At 47.3% G+C, this 21542-nt stretch overlaps 1 protein-coding gene across 1 annotated transcript in view; it reads right to left on the reverse strand.

Moving 5' to 3' along the window:
• The window catches only part of GRHPR (glyoxylate and hydroxypyruvate reductase), a 76653-nt gene extending 58475 nt beyond the window's left edge, over window positions 1-18178 (reverse strand). Inside the window, exon 1 of the mRNA XM_040361557.1 lies at window positions 18035-18178. Within this exon, the coding sequence (XP_040217491.1) occupies window positions 18035-18120 (86 nt within the window). The 5' untranslated portion in view covers window positions 18121-18178. The remainder of the gene's footprint in view (window positions 1-18034) is intronic.
• Window positions 18179-21542: the final 3364 nt, after the last annotated feature.

Raw genomic sequence — 21542 nt, forward strand, 5'->3', positions numbered from 1 at the left:
ACTAATTACAAGCAAACAGATCACAGGTGAGTATGGTTACCTTTAATAGCCATTCAAAACCATTTGTGTGTCTACTCGTGTGCATGTTATCAGGCCAAAATCACCAGGGTATGTAAACTTTTGATCAGGGTCTCATGCACACAACTGTATACAAAAGTATGCATGTTGTCAGAAAAATGTATGTTTTGGTTACTTAAGAAATTCTAAAAGGAAATAAACGAATCTACAGTAGAAACACTAAATTTCATTTAACCAACGAAAATGTGAATGGGCCCTAAAGCAGGGGTTGACAAATTTGCTTGGAATCTAGGAGCCAGCTAAAAAACTTAGGAGCCAGAAAACGCACCCCGTCCCGACGAGCTTGCGCGCAGAAGCGAACACATACATGAGCAGCGACCGCATATGTAAACGGTGTTCAAACCACACATGTAAGGTATCGCCGTGATTGGTAGAGTGAGAGCAATAATTCTAGCCCTAGTCCTTCTCTGCAACTCAAAACATGCAACCTGTAGAGTTTTTTTAAAATCTCCATAGGCGACGTTTAAAGGGTAAAAGTTTGACGCCATTCCACGAGCAGACGTAATTTTGAAGCGTGACATGTTGGGTATCAATTTACTCGGCGTAACATTATCTTTTATAATATTAAAAAAAATGGGGATAACTTTACTGTTGTCTTATTTTTTAATTTTAAAAAGTGTAATTTTGTCCCCAAAAAAGTGCGCTTGCAAGACCGCTGCGCAAATACGGCGTGACAAAGTATTGCAACGATCGTCATTTTATTCTCTAGGGTGTTAGGATAAAACATATATATAATGTTTGGGGGTTCTAATTAGAGGGAAGAAGATAGCAGTGAAAATAGTGAAAAATTACATTAGAATTGCTGTTTAACTTGTAATACTTAACTTGTAATACCAACGGCCACCACCAGATGGCGCCAGCTTACACATCTGGTGGTAATAACTTGTAATACCAACGGCCACCACCAGATGGCGCCAGCTTACACATCTGGTGGTAATAACTTGTAATACCAATGGCTCACCACCAGATGGTGCCAGCTCAAAAAAAAAAAAAAAAAAATTTGCCCCCCCCTTCCAAGCCAAGTCGCCAGGACCCTATTTCTAGTCGCCATGGCGACCTAGCGCCCGGGATTTGTCGACCCCTGCCCTAAAGGTATACCAGCTGGTCCCTGAATACTACAATATTATAGTCAAATTATAAAGAGTGTGCTGACAGAAATTTTTTATTGCCATTGTTGTCTAAGGCCGGCCATACATGGGTCGAATTACAAAATAATTTTCTTTCAGAAAATCGCAAGTTAAGAAATTTTGTTAGAATTTCACACCATTAGTGGGCCGCAGCAAAGTGTTTACATGTGTTTAGGGGCGGACTTGCACCCCTGGATGCAACTATTCATCTGTCCCTGTATACAAGTAAACGCTATGATGTGTAGTTACCAGTGTACAGCCGCAGACTGTCATTGATTTGTGCAGCTAGCTGTACGCAACACGTGACTCCAGGTACAGAAATAAGATTTCTGTACCTGGATGTGGCATGAATCGCTCATTCAGGGCCGACATTGAGCCGCTAAAACTAGCAACGTTTTTTTTAAGCGCTAGCGGGGCTCTTTTAACCCCCGCTAGTGGCCAAATAAAGGGTTAAAAGTGCCGCTGTCAAGGTGCTTTGCAGGCGCTTCCCATTGATTTCGATAGAAAGGGGGGCTTTAGGAGCGGTGTATTCACTGCTCCTAAAGCGCTGCAAAGAAGCTGCTTGCAGGACTTTTTTTTTTTTTACGCCCTGCCAGCGCAGCGCCTCAGTGCGACGTGAAAGTAATTAACGCACAGCCCTATTCGCGACGAGTTACGTAAACAACGGAAAAACCCGACGCTGTCCCAACGGCCATACTTAACATGGCATACGGCGGACCGACGTAAGGTTACCCCTCATATAGCAGGGGTAACCTTACGCTTTACGTAAACGACGTAAACTACGGCGAAGCGGCGCGAAAACGTTCGGGAATCGGCGTATTCGGCTCATTTGCATGTGCGACGCTGAAATCTACGTAAAAGCCACCTAGCGGCCAGCGTAGTATTGCATTTAGGATCCGACGGTGTAAGTAACTTGCACCAGTCGGATCCTAGCCTAATTCTGGCGTATCTTGTTTTGAGAATACAAAACATTGATACGCCGGTGGGATTTTCGAATTACGCCGGTGTATCTGTAGATACACCGGCGTAATTCTTTTGAGAATCTGGCCCCAAGCCTTTTCTTGCACTTTTTGTTTACACGTTTACATCTGTATTTTTTTGCTAGAAAATTACTTATAACCCCCAAACATTAAATATATATAATGAGCAGACCCCCTAGGCCTAGGGAATAAAATGGCGATTGTTGCAAAAAAAAAAAAAAAAAAAGAAATAAGATTTTTTTCTACAGTATGCAGACCATGTAAATGCCCCTTATTTTTGTTTTAAAACATTAACTGAATGAACCTTACGGCTTAATTCAAGAACATTTGTTACGGCAATACACCTTTGTGCTTTGACACATTGATTATCATTAATTCTGCATAGCAATCCAATGCACTTAGGCAACTAAAGGTTTCTTTTTGGCTACAGCAGAATAAAATAGAAGGTACCGGGGGTATGTAAACTTTTGATTAGGGTCATAGGATGCATTAAGGTGAAAAAACACAAGGGTTTACAACCCCTTTTTTAAAAGAGTAAACACAGTTGATTGATAATAAATGGCTTCAGCCAAACACCAATCATGAGTGAAAGTGTTATCATTCATATTCTCTGAAAAATGGCCAAGAAATCATAAATTCTGCCAGGGTATGTAAACTTTTGAGCACAACTGTGTGTGTGTATATATATATATATATATATATATATATATATATATATATATTTTTTTTTTTTTTTTTTATACACACGCACACACAGTATCTCACAAGAGTGAGTAAACCCCTCGCATTTCTGTAAATATTTTTGTGACAAAACTGAGGAAATGACACTTTGCTACAATGTAAACCAAAACTGCAATGTTTATCCTCATGACACATCACAGAAAGCACCTCCATTGTTAACAGAGGGGGCGTGGCTTAGCGATGGAAGTGTGAGGATGTGCTTTCTGGAGCTCTGCACGGAAGAGAGCCGAGAATCACCCGCTAGACTGAACGAGCACGCTACATTTACATGCCTGGGGACCTGTAAACACCCACGGATCACGGGTGAGCAGAAGAGACCCGAAATCTCCCACTATTTCCTGTGGCAGCACGCCATTTCTTCCCCTGCTGCACTGTCCAAGATTGCACTGCCACAAGCTACTCCGGTGAGCACCGCCAGCACAAGTAAGAAGGACACACAGGCGGGGGCTGCAGTGGCTGGGGACTTGCCCTCACAGATGGACAGACCGCTCTCCCCTATACTGTCCCCTGCAATCCTGCACTTAGACTCACATCCTGGCTCTGACCTCACAGGGGGGACGGGCGACCATGGGGAGGGGCTCCCTCCAGGACATAGTAGCAGGCTTGCCCACTAAGCAGAACCTGCAGGCCATGGCAGCCTCTCTTGTTAATGCCCTCTCAGGGAGCTACACGATCTCTGCCAGTATATACGGGAGAGCAGATAGTCACTGTCCTGGAGTCCTCCGCCACTACCACGCATCACTAGCCTGGAGACAGAGCAACGGGTCTTCCATTGCCATCTTGCGGAAGTCCAACTGCGGCTGGACGATGGTGAGAATAGGAGCAGGCGGAACAATCTACGCCTCAAGAGGCATCCCTGAGCCCCCGACCTCAGAGCTAGAGCTGGACAGGGTCCATCATGTACCGGGCCCCAGGGCTCCACTGCCGTCATCGCAGGGCCCCGCCACCACAGACCTGGCGCGAGATGTTCTCTGCAGGGTGCATTTCTTTACCATTAAGGAGGAGATCCTACGCATGGCTTGGGAGAAAGGTCCAATTGACTTTGACGGAGCCCAGATACGGGTCTACCCTGATATCTCCAGGCAAACACGGGCCATGTGAGGGCTTATGTGCCCCTCCTCGAGGTAATCTGTGCAATCCCTGCTTTCCACCTGATCGTGAGAAAGCAGGGATCCGAGTTCCATCTCCGCTCACTGGATCAACTCCCGGACCTGTTCAGCTACTTCGACAAGCCTGCTGTGAGTGTTTCTAACTGGTTTGACTACCTGCCATACCAGGAGGCACTCAACCCACCTTTGCCGAGGCCGCAACGGGTCAGACAACCCCGCTCCTGCGCCCCTAGTCGTGAGGCTGCCAGATCTCATCCGATGTCCTCCCGAGGCCCGATTCCTTCCTTTATCCCAGTGACTGGTAAGACGCTACAGTAGATGTTCCTGTGGACTTCCCCTGGGCTAGCCTGTTTGTTTCCAGAGTTTCTGATGCACTTGGGTTTCATCTACACTGACTCCCTGGGCCATCACGGACAGTATTTCCATCGGTCCCTGAAGGCCCTAGTACCTATTATCTCCTATGGAACTTTGCCCATGGGGAGGCTTCCTTTGCTACATAGGAACTAGAACTTGTTTGTTTCACAGTTTACAGCTCTGGGCCATGGCTAGACAATTGCTACCGTTTTGATTGCCACTCCCCTGCTCGCTTGCCAAGTGGTCTGCGATAGGGGAGATTGGGGTGTTTGATAGAGCCCTGCGGGTATGCACCAAGCTCCACTACTCCAGACCCATCCTAGTCATAATTGGCCGTTACCAGACTGGCCCTCCCAGTACCGCTCCTGGGGGACCCTATCCCCTATGCAGCCTTCACAGTCTGTGGACCTCCCCCCCCACCCGGCATGCCCTAGCTGCTGCTATATGACTAGTAAGGGGATATTGGGGCCTGCCCGACAGCAACGGCTCTCTATAGATGTTATGGTGACAACAAAGAGATGGGCCCTGCCGTTGCCTTTTGCCGCGTACACACGACCATTTTTCGGGTTGTAAAAAATTACTTTTTAAGGGTCTAGAAAAAACATTTTTTTTCAACCCGATCATTAACCACTTAACCCCCGGACCATATTGCTGGTCAAAGACCAGAGCACTTTTTGCGATTTGGCACTGCGTTGCTTTAACTGACAATTGCGCAGTCGTGCGACGTGGCTCCCAAATAAAATTGGCGTCCTTTTTCCCCACAAATAGAGCTTTCTTTTGGTGGTATTTGATCACCTCTGCGGTTTTTAGTTTTTGCGCTATAAACAGAAATAGAGCGACAATTTTGAAAAAAATATGAATATTTCTTACTTTTTGCTATAATATCCCCAAAAAATATATTTAAAAAAAAAAAATAAAAAAAAAATCGCAATAAGCGTTTATTGATTGGTTTGCGCAAAAGTTATAGCGTTTACAAAATAGGGGGTATTTTTATGGCATTTTTATTAATATATATTTTTACTAGTAATGGCGGCGATCAGCCAAATTTTTTTGGTACTGTGACATTATGGCGGACACTTCGGACACATTTTTGGGACCATTGGCATTTTTATAGCGATCAGTGCTTTAAAAATGCATTGGATTACTATAAAAATTCCACTGGCAGTCAAGGGGTTAACACTAGGGGGCGGGGAAGGGGTTAAGCATGTTCCCTGGGTGTGTTCCAACTGTAGGGGGGGTGGCCTCACTAGGGGAAAACACTGATCTTCTGTTCATACGTTGTATAAACAGAAGATCAGCATTTCTCTCCCTGACAGGACCGGGAGCTGTGTGTTTACACACACAGCTCCCGGTCCCCGCTCTGTAACGAGTGATCGCCCCTAGTGGCCTGCGCAAGATCCGATGTATAGCTACGTGCTCTCACGCAGGGGAGCCGACCTGCCGCCGTAAAACGACGGCGGCTGGTCGGCAAGTTGTTAAAACGGCCTTGCCTACACACGATCGAGAAAAAAAAATGCTCTAGCAAACGACAACACGTACGACGGCACTATAAAAGGGAAGTTCCATGCGGATGGCGCCACCCTTTGGACTGCTTAAGCTGATTTTGTGTTAGTAAAAGACGATTTGCGATTTTCAGTCTGTTACAGCGTGAATGTGCTTACTCCATTACGAACGCTAGTTTTACCAGAATGAGCGCTCCCGTCTCATAACTTGCTTCTGAGCATGCGCGTTTTTTTCACGTCGTTAAAGCCCAGACACGACCGTTTTTTACAACCTTAAAAACGACAATGTTAAAAACGTTGTGAAAAAATAGAGCATGTTCGAAATTTTTTAGATCATGAAAAATGCTCTGGAGCCCACACACGATCGTTTTTAATGATATAAAAAAAAAAAAAATTTTAGAACCCGTGTGTACGCGGCATTTGTCTCGCAAACTGTGTTATGCTTTAACCTTGCAGATTATTTAATTTACATGCTTATTGGTCCTCTGTCCTAGTGCTCTGGGGCATGGTGCTGGGTCCTGGTATATGTTCCACCTTGTAAAGCATGTTGCCCATACAGGGTCCCACTGACCTTTCACACCCGCCAGTGCACCATTACTGTACGATCCCAGCAATTGGTACTCAGTCTCTCAGCTCAGGTCTTGTTTTTTTGGTTTGTTATGTCTTTCTTTCACTTTGTTAGCTCTTATGCTACTCAATATATGGTTCTCAATGCTCTCACCCCATGAAATCTCCATGTGCATTGTTTATTTTCTCTATTGACCTACTATTGCTTGGATTTTAAACAGGCCTTACTGTTCCACCCACCCCCCATTAGGGCGGAATCTTGTGAAGGCACCATAAGTGTCTAACAGGGGACCACAACTTAAACACGTTTGAAACCGATTATACCCCCCCTTCTCTCCTTGCCCCCCTCTCCTTCCTTCTACCTTACTCCCTTCTCTTACTACTCCCTCCCTCCCCCTTTTCCTTGTTCTGTTTCTCACTGACCACCCCGACTAGGGGGGTCCCCTGGTAGGGGCCTCTCCACGCATCCATTGGTGGCCATCTCCACGCCAGGCGGCAACATGCGTCTACTCAAGATCACCTCCCTTAATGTGCGTGGCCTGAACTTTCCCGGAAAAGCGCTCGCAGCTCCTGGCTGATTTGCGCAAAGGCAAAACTCAAGTAGCCTTTTTACAGGAAACGCACTTCCATGGCGATAGTGTTCCTAAACTGACTTATGGGGCCTTCCTGAAGGTTTACCACAGTGCCATGGATGTTTGAGGCGCAGCGAGCGGATGCGCAGGGTCGTTTTCTCCTTCCGAAGGGGACAGTGTTTGATGTGCGGGTCACCTTTGCCAACGTATACTTCCCCAACGCAGAATATCCACAATTCCTGCGGAGACTTCTTCCTGAGCTCCTGGAGTTCACGGAGGGGGATACTTGTTTTCGGTGGGGACTTCAACTTCGCGATGGATCCGTCCCTTGACGTCTAATGCAGCACCTCCCACCTCTCCTACTTACGTCTGAAATGCTTGAAGGCTGACCTACATACTCTGCGTCTGGTGGACCCCTGGCGGATGCTTAATCCACAGGACCGGGACTGCACCACATGTACTCACGGCTGGACTATCTGCTGCTGTCTCATAAAGACCTAACCAGAGTAGTGTCCACCTCCATCGACGTTATGTCGTTCTCAGACCATGCACCAGTCCACCTGACACTTCAACTGGGGCCAGTGACCCGGTCCCCCCCATCCTGGAGACTGAATGAAATCAGTTCCGAGTTACTGACCACTCTTCGGGAGTACTTTTCCATTAATGCAGAGTCAATTACCAACCCCCTGGTGGCCTGGGAGGCCCATAAGACAGTTGTCAGAATAGGGGCCCTTCTTAACACGGGAGAGAACCCGTCGCACGGAAGAACTTCTCGCCCAGATACGTAGCCTGGAGTTTTCGCACGATGTACATATTCTCGAATAAACCGGGTTTGCTGCTGGCTAGGGCACTGCAAGGCCCACGCACGAAAACATACATTTCTCATATCCTGACTTCCTTTGGACAAAAGCTGAATACATCGTCAGACATGGCATCGGTGTTTTGTTCCTTTTATGAAGGTCTCTATAACCTAGACAAGCCCACCACTGGTGACCCCCCCCCCCCCGCTGCCGATGGCCTCACCCCCAGTCGTATTTAGCCGCTTCTGGCGTGCCAACACTCTAGTGCTGTCCAGGAAGAACTGGAGGAGCCCATCACGGCAGCAGAGCTAGAAGTAGCCCTAGCCAATTGAAAGCCGAAGAAGGCTCCTGGCCCTGATGGCCTGACTCCGACATACTACAAGACCTTTTTTGATATGCTATCGCAACCTCTGGTCTCTGCCCAAGTCTATTACGGAGGGTAATTCTTTCCCGGTAGACACCCTGAGAGCTTATATTTCCCTAATCCCTAAGGAGGGGAAAGATCCACTACGGTGTGGGAATTATCGCCCGATAGCACTTTTGAACACAGACTTGAAACGGTTTGCCAAAATTTTGGCCGACAGGCTGCTCTCCCATATACCAAGTCTCATTCATAGGGATCAGGCACCATCCGAGTGGTAAACTTGATCCACACGGGCCCTTCTCTTGCTGTCTACCAAAGCAGAGAAGGCCTTCAACCGCGTGGATTGGTCCTTTATACGAGCCACCTTAGAGCACATTGGCCTCCGGTCCTCTATGCTGGGATGGATACTGTCCCTTTAATGAGACGAGGTCTAACTTCAACATCCGCAATGGGGCACACGGCAGGGGTGCCCCTTGTCTCCTCTGAGCTTTATACTCTCGTTGGAGCCTCTTCTTTTCAGAATAAGGGCAGATGCAGGCATCACCGGCTGCCAAGAATCTTCAGGCTCACACAAGATGGCCGCATTCACGGACGACCTAATCTTTTTCCTAACGGAACCGCTTATCTCCCTCCCAAATCTGCTTCGATCTCTTCAGGAATACAGCGCTCTCTCCCTCTTTCAAATAAATCTATACAAATCCTCCATACTCAATATATTGGTGGGTAGGGAAATTGTCCAACGCCTACGATCGGCCTTTCCTCTGAGATGGGCGACTAACCTTATCCGATACTTGGGAGTCGACATAACCTCTGACCCCGCTGACCTGTACTTGGCAAATTTCTTCCTGCTACTTCTTCAAAGGCAGATCTTCTCCATTGGCACTCCCTAACGCTTGGCCGTTGCAGTGCCCTTAAGATGACCTTGTTGCCAAGCGTATTGTACCTTCTGCAGGCACTTCCAATCTGCCTCCCCTAGTATTCTTCAAGTGAATCGACTTTATGTTCCGTGAATTTGTTTGGTCCCATTGCAAGCCTTGCATTAGGCTTCAACTTCTCCACCTTGCGAAAAGTAGGGGCGGGGTTGGTCTTCCAGACATGAAAGCCTATTACAGGGCGGCTCACCTCGCCAGGTTGGTGTACTGGCATTGCCACAAAAAGGCGAAACACTGGGCAGCAATGGAAATGGAGGATTCTAGAGACACGGCCAAGAGCTGCCCCTGGATCACCACACTTCTGCTGAGGGACCTCGCTGACCATCCCACACTAGGCAGCACACTCCTCTGTGTCCCCGCTACCCTCCCGTATGGTTCCGGTTCTGGGCAATCCAGAATTTACACCTGGCCTTCAGAACCCTCACTTCAAGCGACTGGCAGCAGGCAGCCGGCTCCATTTGTGTGACTTAGTGGGGCCCAACGGCCAACTCTCCTCTGAAATTGGGGTGTCTGCTACAGACCCCCCCCTGGACTTCTGGAGCAGCCTGCAGTTGCGCAACTTTCTGCGCAAATGCTTGTGGACTCCGCGTATCTCCCGTCAGCTTACTGAACTAGAACACATCTTTCATCGCGGGGAGCCAGTTCGGCAGAGTCTCTTCTGTAATCTACTCGTCCTTGACACGACCAGCGGAAGGGTACATTCCCCCGTTCCTCTATAAGTGGGAAGCGGATCTCGGCATCCAATTCACTGACTCCCAGAGGGATATTCTCCACTTTGCTCAGAAGTTCTCAATGGCCACCAGAGTCAAAGAAACCTGCTACAAAATCATGATCAAATGGTATAGAGTACCCAACACTCTACTCCATTTCTTTCCCCAGGTCCCTAGCCTATGTTGGCGTTGTGGCACTATGCTGCACATTTTTGGGGCTTGTCCAAAACTCTCCCCTTTTTGACTCAAGGTGACTCGCACGATCAAACACCTGACTAACGTCTCACTGGAGGGGAACCCCGCAGCCTGTCTGCTTCACCTTTCGGAGCGACCCATCAGGAAATACAAGGCCTCCCCCACTATCCAGCTACTGAATGCTGCCAAGGCTGTTGGAGATCGGAGAACGCGACGGTGAAGTCCCTGTGGTTTTCTAAAGTGAACAAACTAAGAGACATGGAGGATCTCACTGCCACCTTGCACAACCGGGTGGAGACCTTTCCGGGAAACATGGAGACCCTGGCAGCACTTCATATACACGGACGCTTACCTCCGAGAGGTTGCACAGTCCGACTGACTCATTGGGCTGGCTCTGCTCCCTAGTCAGGGGCCCTACTCTACTCCTCTCTCACTTTCTGCTATCTGCCCTCGCACTCCACCTCTCCTATCTCCCTTTTCCCCCTGGCCCCCTTCCCGTTCTTAGGGATGTCGGCCCCTTCCCCTTCTGTACACACTCCCTCCCTATAGCCATTACCCAATCATGGGCCGTTTTGATCAGATACTGTGAATATCCTAATAAGCATTACTTACTTTGTATGTCCCATGATTGGGCCCAACTGGCCTTTGGGATGCCCTGCCTCCCAAACAGCTGAAATTTGAAAATGTATTGTATTGTATAGCTCTACATACGTTACTATAAATTTTGGGTGGCGCAAGCAATTGTTTGGATGCCTCCCCGACTCTGCACGCCAATATTTCTGTACCGTGACACTTTTTTGTGCCTTACTTACTGTGCATTGCCGGAGTATCTGATATGTTTACCTCATCTTACGACCCCTTTTTGATCTGTCTAATTTTTATTATGTATCTCTACTATCTGTGTTGATTGTTAACCACACTTTCTATGAAAATAAAGGAATTATAAAAAAAAAAAACAACAGGGGACAGAATTAAAAGTAGATTTGGGAAACTTAAAGCGGTTCTCCACCCTAAAGTGAAGTCCCGCTGATCGGAACCCTCCCCCCTCCGGTGTCACATTTGACACCTTTCAGGGGGAGGGGGGTGCAGATACCTGTCTAAAGACAGGTATTTGCACCCACTTCCGGCCCGGCATTCACGGGCAAAAGACGGGCATTGCGTCACATCCCGTCGCCCCCCCGTTGTGTGCTGGGAACACTCACTCGGCTCCCAGCACACAGCGGGAGCCAATCGGCGGGCGCGGCGCGACTCGCGCATGCGCCATAGGGAACCGGGCAGTGAAGCCGCAGCGCTTTACTTCCTGGTTCCCTCAGCGTGGATGGAGGGGGGAGCAGCAGGGTGACGAGCGATCTCTCGTCATCTGCTGTGGACGGCGCTGGACTCCAGGACAGGTAAGTGTCCTTATATTAAAAGTCAGCAGCTGCAGTATTTGTAGCTGCTGGCTTTTAATATTTTTTTTTGGCGGAACATCCGCTTTAACATTAATAAATCACCGGGACCAGATGGCTTGCATCCCAGGGTACTTAGGGAACTCTGTCAAGTAGTTGCCAGACCATTGTTTGGTCCCCCAGGGTTCTGTGCTGGGACCAATCTTATTTAATTTGTTCAAAAGCAACCTGGAGGATGGGGTAAACAGTTCAATCTCTGTATTTACGGACAATACTAAGCTAAGCAGGGCAATAACTTCTCTGCAGGATGTGGAAACCTTGCAAAAAAACCTGAACAAATTAATGGGGTGGGCAACTACATGGCAAATCAGGTTTAACTTAGAAAAGTTTTAAATAATGCATATGGGTCGCAAAAATATGAATGCAATCTACACACTAGAGGTCGACCGATATGGCCGATGCCAATATTTAGAAATCGGAGTGGCCGATGGCCGATATACGATGCTGATATTTTAGGCCGATTTATTTTTTGGGCAGGTGGCACTGGCAGGCCCTAACAGGTGGCACTGGCAAGTGGTACTGGTTGGCACTGGCAGGTGGCACTAATTGGCACTGGATAGCACTAATTGGCACTGGCAAGTAGCACTAATTGGCACTGGCAGATGGCACTGATTGGCACTGGCAGGTGGCACCAACAGGTGACACTGGCAAGTGGCACTGGTTAGCACTGATTTGCAGGTGGCACCAATTGACACTGGCAGGTGGCACTGGATGGCACTAATTGGCACTGGCAGGTGGTACTGGCAGATAGCACTAGTTGGCACTGGCAGGTGGTACTGGATGGCAATAGTTGGCACTGGCAGGTGGCACTGGATGGCAGGTGGCACTGGTTGGCATAAGCAGATGGCACTGGCAGGCAATGGCAGGTTTCAGAGCCGATAGTGTGAAACTGCTCTCTGCAGCACTGCGGTGTGTGATACTGCATGGAGAGAGAGAGGAGCTGACAAATTCATCGTGATGATGGAGGTGGGCGGGACCCAGGGTGGGCAGGACCCGGGGTGGGCGGGACCCAGCAGATATCCAGCCAATGATTGGGCTGTTTAATAAAGGGGCGGGGCCACCTACATGTAGCAGCCTGCCCAGATCCCATCCCATTGGCTGTGTTGGATAGCTGGGTCCCGCCCACCCCGACATCCAACCTCAATTATGACAGCTCCTCTCCCTCTCTCTCCTTTCTTCTCCACACTCTGCTGGCAGAGGTGCGGCCAATGTTAAATATCGGCCCAATTTGGATAATAATCGCCCGATGCCGATTTATCCAAAATGGCCAAATATCGCCCAATCTCTACTATACACTGGCGGGGGGAACCTCTGGGGGAATCTAGGATGGAAAAGGACCTGGGGGTCCTAGTAGATGATAGCAGCATGCCATTGCTGAGCCTAACAAAGCGAACAGAATATTGGCATGCATTAACCACTTAAGGACCGCCTCCTGCACATATACGTCGGCAGAATGGCACGGCTGGGCACATCCACATACAGGTACGTCCTGTACTAGTACCCAGCCGTGGGTCGCGGGCGCGCGCCCGCGACCCGGTCTGAAGCTCCGGGACTGTGGGACTCGCGAACCCGATCGCCGCTGGAGTCCCGCGATCAGTCCCCGGAGCTGAAGATCGGGGAGAGCCGTGTGTAAACACAGCTTCCCCGTTCTTCACTGTGGCGGCAGCATCGATCGTGTCACCCCTTAATAGGGGGACACAATTAATGACGTCACACCTACAGCCACACCCCCTACAGTTGTAAACACACTTTAGGGAACACATAACCACAGGGGGCGCTGATGGGGTTAACTCCCAAACTGCAACTGTCATTTTCACAATAAACAATGCATTTTAAATGCATTTTTTGCTGTGAAAATGACAATGGTCCCAAAAATGTGTCAAAATTGTCCGAAGTGTCTGCCATAATGTCGCAGTCACAAAATAAAATAAAAAATACATAAAAAAAAAAAAAAAAAAAAAAAAAATCGCTGATCGCCGCCATTAGTTGTAAAAAAAAAAAATTAATAAAAATGCAATAAAACTATCCCCTATTTTGTAAACGCTATAAATTTTGCGCAAACCAACCGATAAACGCTTATTGCGATTTTTTTTTACCAAAAATAGGTAGAAGAATACGTATCAGCCTAAACTGAGGGAATTTTTTTTTTTTATATATTTTTGGGGGATATTTATTATAGCAAAAAGTCAAAAATATTTCATTTTTTTAAAAATTGTCGCTCTATTTTTGTTTATAGCGCAAAAAAAAAAAACCACAGAGGTGATCAAATACCACCAAAAGAAAGCTCTATTTGTGGGGGAAAAAAACGGACGCCTTATTTTGTTTGGGAGCCACCTCGCACGACTGCGCAATTGTCAGTTAAATCGACGCAGTGCCGAATCGCAAAAAGGGGCCTGGTCTTTTACCTGCATTTTGGTCCGGGTCTTAAGTGGTTAAAAAGGGATCAACTCCAGAGATAAAATGATAATTCTCCCGCTTTACAAGACTCTGGTCCGGCTTCACCTGGAGTATGCTGTCCAGTTCTGGGCACCAGTCCTTAGGAAGGATGTACTGGAAATGGAGCGAGTACAAAGAAGGACAACAAAGCTAATAAAGGGTCTGGAGGATATTAGTTATGAAGAAATGTTGCGAGCACTGAACTTATTCTCTCTGGAGAAGAGACGCCTGAGAGGGGATATGATTTCCATTTACAAATACCATACTGGTAACCTCACAATAGGGATAAAACTTTTTTGCGGAAGGGAGTTTGACACGCGGCCACTCATACAAATTAGAAGAAAAGAGATTTAACCTTAAACTACGTAGAGGGTTCTTTACTGTAAAAGCGGCAAGGATGTGTAAAAAAAACTATTAGCTAAGCACCTGAACAACCACAACATACAGGGATATACAATGAAATACTGACATATAATCACACACATAGGTTGGACTTGTGTCTTTTTTCAACCACACCTACTACGTAACTATGTACTGTAAGTTGAGTGCACATGTTCAGTGTCATATCCAAAGGTTGTCTTTGGGAAATAGACGTATGAGTGCTGACAGCATTGCTGCAGAGGTTGAAGGGGTGGAGGGGGGGAGTTCAGCCTGTCAGTACTCAGACCATACGCCGCATCAAGTTGGTCTGCATGGCTGTTGTCCCAGAAGGAAGCATCTTCTAAAGATGATGTACTGTAGACTGTACATCGTAGGCTGGGCCTCAGGGCAGTATTCAGTATAATGAAAGGTGGAGGAGCGAAATGTCTCTAACATCCACCTTCTCCGTGATGTCGTCATGGAGGAGTGGAAGAGGACTGCAGTGGCAACCTGTGAAGCTTTGGTGAACCCCATGCCCAAGAGGGTTAGGGCAGTGCTGGAAAATAATGGTGGCCACACAAAATATTGATGCTTTGGGCCCAATTTGGACATTTTAACTTAGAGGTGTACTCACTTTTGTTGTCAGCAGTTTAGACAATAGATGCGTGTTGAGTTATTTTGCGGGGAAACCAAATTAATACGGTTATACAAGCTGTACGCTCACTACTTTACATTGTAGCGAAGTCTAATTTATTCAGTGTTGTCACATGAAAAGATATAATAAAATATTTACAAAAATGTGAGGGGTGTACTCACTTTTGTGAGATACTGAACATACACACACACATACTTGTTGATGTCATCACATGTGGATGGTAATGATAGGAGGTTTCAGGGTATACAGTATGTTGTGTTGCTTCACTTATTTGTTGTCCTGAGGAAGACAAGCTTAAGGCCCCATACACACGAGAGGATTTATCCGCAGATACGGTACAGCGGACCGTTTCCACGGATAAATCCTCTCAAAGAAATCCGCTGATTTCGATGGGATGGAGTGTACACACCATCCCATTGAAATCCGCGCGGAAATCCTCTGCCGATGACGTGTCGCGCCGTCGCCGCGATTATGACGCGGCGACGGGCGCGACGCTGTCATATAAGGAATTCCACGCATGCGTCAAATCATTACGACGCGTGCGGGGAATCCCTTTGGACGGATGGATCCGGTAAGTCTGTACAGACGAGCGGATCCATCCGTTGGAATGGATTCCAGCAGATGGATATGTTGTGCATGTCAGCAAATATCCGATCTGCTGGAATCCATCCCAGAGGAGATTTCTCCGCGGAAACAGATCCGCTGGCGTGTACACACCATAGGATCTATCCGCAGAAACCCATTTGCTGGGATTTATCTGCGGATAGATTCTATCGTGTGTACGGGGCCTTAGCCTTGTTGAAACAAAATCTTCACTGTGCGTTTACCTCTCAAGACACGTGGGTGCTGCTCACTTTTGGACTTCATGTATCCATTTTCACTTCGATATGTTTGCAGTGGCAACCACTGGATTATAGATGTCCAGTTCTTTTTCCACCTACCTTTCCACAACAGTCATACGTATGAATCCCTGTGCCCAGCAACCACTCCGCTAGTTTTAAAAACGATGTAAGCAGTTGCTGGCGGCTTCTTCTTCCTAATTCTCCGGACACACGATCCGATTATCGGACGAATGATCGTCTGTTTTTTTGCTAATCTCACGTTGAATCTGATGAGTTTACTAAAGTCAGGAAAATTCTCGTATGGCAGAATAAAAAAAAAAAAAGTCGGAAGTGATGTCATGTGTTGTAGTGCATTTGTATTGCATTTTCGAACGACAGCTGTACTGATTAAAACGAAAATCGTCCGATCTGGCATCGTCCGAAAAAATTTTTTGTGCATGTCCGATAGGATAAAATCGGATGAACTGTACTGATCGGCTCTTGGAAGCTCTTTACTAACGATCCGATTATCGTACGATCATTTCGAAAGCGGCATTTTTCGTACGATTTTCGGATCGTGTGTACAGGGCTTAAGAGCCAGTTCACACAGGGATCCGACTTGAAGTCGCCACAAGTCGCGCAACATGTCAAATTCCATGTTAGTCAATGAGAGCCGTCTTAATGTACACTACTGAAGTCGCTCCGACTTCAGAAAAGGTTCCTGTACTACTTCAATCCGACTTCTAGGCAACTTGTACCCATAGATTTCAATGGAAATCGCCTCCAAAGTCAGATTGTGTCTTAACTGAAGCAACAATACAGGAAGAGGGGAAAACAAAAACTGCGCTACTACACAGACGATCCAAAGGCAGCAGCTAGCGTGCGACACACACAATAGACAATAAGAAACAAAAAAGCCGCGCCAATACAGGAAGAGAAAATTGTTTTCTCAGGCAAACCCCTCCCTCCCACAGAGCTGATTGTTGTTTGATTGGCCACTGGAAACTCGCCTGTCCTGGAGGCGACTTGAAGTCGCCTTGTAAGTTGCCCCAAGTCGCGTGGCTTAGGTCGTGTCCAGGTCGCCTCGCAAAGTCGCGTTGCCCCTGTGTGACCTGGCTCTAATAACCTTGCTGGCCCACCAATGATGTAATGACACATCTGGCGGATGTACCATATGTCATCTGTGGATGCTTATAACTGATGTCGCCCAAAATGACGTATGGCACATGTGCCAGATCAGGTACATTGTATAAGCCACAAGAGATCCAAAACAGGCTGTTATACTTTAAAAAGAATAACTCCCCTTTTGTTAAGAAAACAAATGCATTAAGGTGAAAAAACACCTTGCAGTCACTGGCCCCCAAACCCCCCCCCCCCCCCCAGTTTTACTTAATTGAGCCCCTAATTTCCATCGGCCCGTCACCGCTGTCCCTCTCCCCACGGGTTCCCGGCTCTTGATTGGCTAGATTGATAGCAGCGCAGCCATTGGCTCCCGCTGCCGTCAATCAAATCCAATGACGCGTGTGCCAGGGGGCAGGGCCGAGTCCGGCATTCATGTCTGTGGACGCAAAAGCTGGACTCGGGAGCGTGCCCGCAAGGTAACCCCCTTGGGAGAGCGCTTCTCCTAGGGGGTTATCTAAGCGGGGAGGAGCCGTGTGGGACCTCAGAAGAGGCTGTTTGGGGCCATTCTGTGCAAAACAAGCTGCACAGTAGAGTTCAGTGATCCTTTACAACCACTTTAACAACAGCCTGCCCCAGATCACTTGTGCTAGGTCTCATACAGATAGTAAGAGATCTGATATGGCCCGTTATACTTCAACAACAAGCCACCCATAATGGTGCATGTGCAAGATCAGATGAAAGTTCACTGCAACATTGGTGACGTGGTCTTCCCAGGGAGTGCCAATGAGGTCCTGGCTACGTTCCCAGTGCCTCAGGAAAACCAGGAAGTGGAAGAAGAAACATATAAAGCTTATAAAAAAAAAAAAATTCACAATGACTTATATGACATTTTTGGATGGGCATGCATTAAAAGACCACTATAACTGTTCATCAAATGCAGAACCCCTGGCAACTGTTATTTCCAAGAAAGAATGGAGCAAAGTAACCAATCAGCTTCCTGCTTTCATTCTCTGAACACGCTGAAGATAGCATTTGATTGGTTGCACAGCTGTTTTATTAAACTCGCTATATATATATCATTCCCCCTGAACCTGGTTGGGTATAATAAACGAACACAGACTGCATACAGTAAATAGTAAAGCACACTCGAAGGACACTCACTTTTCAGCTTGGGATAAAAGTTTCTGCCCCTCCGGGGGAAGCCTTCTAGTCACAAACACCTTCATGAGCTGCTGTGCTGCTTTCATTGCTTATAGAACTAGGAAGGAGAAAGCCGGAGAGAGAAGGAGGAGGAGCTCTTGTGACTGTAAGGAGGTCAAATGCATTTCTTTCCCGAGACTCCAGATCAGGGCTGCTAAAGACACTCTACATAAGACCACAGCGCCATCTAGTGTAACCGAGCGCTACTGCAGGAAAACCTCACCAAACTTCTGACAAACCCTTGAACTGCCCAAATCTTTGCTATACAAATGGGATTGGACACCCAATAAACTCCCATACACACATTTAAGACCCCTTTCACACAGAGGCAGTTTTCAGGCGTTTTAGCGCTAACAATATCACCAGAAAACTGCCTCCTATTCATTAGAATGTGTGCTTTCACACTGGGGCGGTGCGCTTGTGGTGCGGTAGAAAAAGTCCTGCAAGCAGCCAGTGTCATCTTAAGAGCATTATAGGCCCCCGGGCAATACAGTGCACTGGGGCCCTGTCTACACAATCACGCACGAGAATTTACTGACAAAAATCATAACATTTACTGGCAGAACCACATTTTTTACTGCCACTGCAAAAAAAGTACCTAAAATTACAGTTTTCAGTGCCGAACAATGCAAATGTCAGTATTTAAACTTTAAACATATAGCTAGTGCTATTAGCAATGTGTTTAAGTTAAACAAAAGTAAAAAAAAAAAAATGTCTTCATTGACATGAAGGTCAGGTTACTATAACCCAGCCAGCACAGAGTTTCCTCTTACATCAGAGTCTGCAGGATTCCTCCTTACAGTGAAAGGGGGAACTCTTATGTAAAGGGGAATGTTGCAGATCATGATCTAAGGGGGGAACTCTGATGTGGAGGGGGGCTCTGGTGACCAGAGACCACCTTATATCAGAGTCCACTGCTTTTTCTTTCCCACTTACATCAGGGTCCGCAGACTGAGTTCTCCCTTGCATTGTAAGGGGGAATCCTGCAGACTCTGATGTAAAGGGCACTCTGGTGACCAGAGACCACCTTCCGTAGAGTAAATACACTAAGGTAAGGGGGGTCACTAATATAGGAGGAGGAACCTTTATATCAGTGCCCCCTTACATTTTTGCATTCACTCCCCCCTTACATCAGCAACCCCCCACACTCGTGGAGGACCAGATCTTCTCTGTGATTTCCGCAAACTGGGCATGGGAAGTTCTAACCTGTCACTCTCCACAATTTTTTACTGGGATTGCTGGGCAGCCGGTGGGGCCCCCCAGGCAAGCGGGGCCCCCGGGCAACTGCCCAGCGTGCCCAATGGAAAAGATGGCCCTGCAAGCAGCATCTTTGGGGCCTGTGTGGAGCGCTGTAAAAAGCTCTCCAAAAACGCCCCTGCCCATTAAAATGAATGGGCAGGGCTTCCAAAGCACTTCAAAAGCGCAGCAACACAGGTGTTTTTTTGTTTTTTTTACGGTCACGTTAAAAAAAAGCGACCCGCTAACACCCGAGAAGCTAAATGCAAAAACAACCGGTGCTTTAGCAGCTGTTTAAGCAGCGCTTCATTATGAAAGGGGTCTTAGACCCCTTTCACAATGGGGCCGCCGAGCGTTAGCACAAAAGCGCAGCTTGTTTTAGCAGCGCTTTTCGGCTTTTAAGGCTGCCCATTAATTTTAATGGGCAAGGCGTTTTGGGAGCGGTGTATACACTGCTCCCAAAGCGCCCCAAAGATGTTGCTTGCAGGACTTTTCCTAACATCCCGCAAGCGCACCGCCCCAGTGTGAAAAGTCACACTGAAATGAATAGAGGGTGGTTTTCAGGCGTTATTTATAGGCTATTTCTAGCACCTGAAAACCGCCTCAGTGTGAAAGGGGTCTTAACCACCTAAGCCCCGGACCAAAATGCAGGTAAAGGACCAGGCCCCTTTTTGCGATTCGGGACTGCGTCGCTTTAACTGACAATTGCGCGGTCGTGCGACGTGGCTCCCAAACAAAATTGGCGTCCTTTTTTCCCCACAAATAGAGCTTTCTTTTGGTTGTATTTGATCACCTTTGCGTTTTTTATTTTTTGTGCTATAAACAAAAATAGAGCGAAATTTTTTAAAAAAATGCAATATTTTTTACTTTTTGCTATAATAAATATCCCCCAAAAATATATAAAAAAAAAATTTCCTCAGTTTAGGCCGATACGTATTCTTCTACATATTTTTGGTAAAAAAAATCGCAATAAGCGTTTATCGGTTGGTTTGCGCAAAATTTATAGCGTTTACAAAATAGGGGATAGTTTTATTGCATTTTTATCATTTTTTTTTTTTCACTACTAATGGCGGCGATCAGCGATTTTTTTTGTGACTGCGACATTATGGCGGACACTTTGCACAATTTTGACACATTTTTGGGACCATTGTCATTTTCACAGCAAAAAATGCATTTAAATTGCATTCTTTATTGTGGAAATGACAGTTGCAGTTTGGGAGTTAACCACAGGGGGCGCTGAAGGAGTTATGTTTCACCTAGTGTGTGTTTACAACTGTAGGGGGGTGTGGCTGTGGGTCTGACGTCATCGACTGTGTCTCCCTATAAAGGGGATGACACGATCGATGCAGCCTAGGGTTGCCACCTTTTCTTCAAGCCAAACCCGAACACTTTAGCAGCACAGGGCATGTTTTTTTTCGTAATATACACAATAGGATAATAAAAGACCTGGGGCACCATTGGGTGCCTCAAGGAGAGTGGTAATGCAGCACGCTGTGGCAAACAGTGGTCGTGGCCAAACTTCTCTTGCTGACATCATGGCTCCCCCTCAGTGATGCCAAACCAGCGGCCCACATCTCCCGAATGGCAACAGATTTTTGTGTGACTACCTCAGTTACTTGGGGAGCCACAGCCCAGTCTAAATAATGTGTCCGGGTTTCAGGCAGACTAAAACCCGGACACAAGATCCCAAACCCGAACTGGCCGGGTGAATCCTGGGACAGGTGGCAACCCTAATGCAGCCGCCACAGTGAAGCATGGTGAAGCCGTGTTTACACGCGGCTCTCCCCGTTCTTCAGTTCCGGGGACCGATCGCGGGACCCCAGCGGCGATCGGGTCCACGGGTCTTGCGGTTCCGGTCCTGGAGCTTTGGATCGGGTCGCGGGTGCGCGCCCGCGACCCACGGCTGGGTAGATGTAAAGGACGTGCCGGTACGTCCATCTGCCCAGCCGTGCCATTCTGCCGACGTATATCGTCGTGCGGCGGTCGTTAAGTGGTTAAGAAAGTACATTTTCTTGTGTGGAAGGAAAAACGCCTAGTACAAATACTCCTTGTTTAGCGACTTACCTGTTTAGCGAACGTTTGGACTTACAACCTCTCCCCGCCCAAACGATGCACTGTCAGGGTTGCCAAACTCCCGCAGCATTTTTTACTGACAAAACATGGAAAATTTACTGACGGATCACTTTTTTTTACTGGCAACCTGAGAAATTACAGAACTCCTATTGAAAATGAA

Source organism: Rana temporaria, chromosome 1 (assembly GCF_905171775.1).
Source record: "Rana temporaria chromosome 1, aRanTem1.1, whole genome shotgun sequence".
Taxonomy (NCBI): Eukaryota; Metazoa; Chordata; class Amphibia; order Anura; family Ranidae; genus Rana; species Rana temporaria.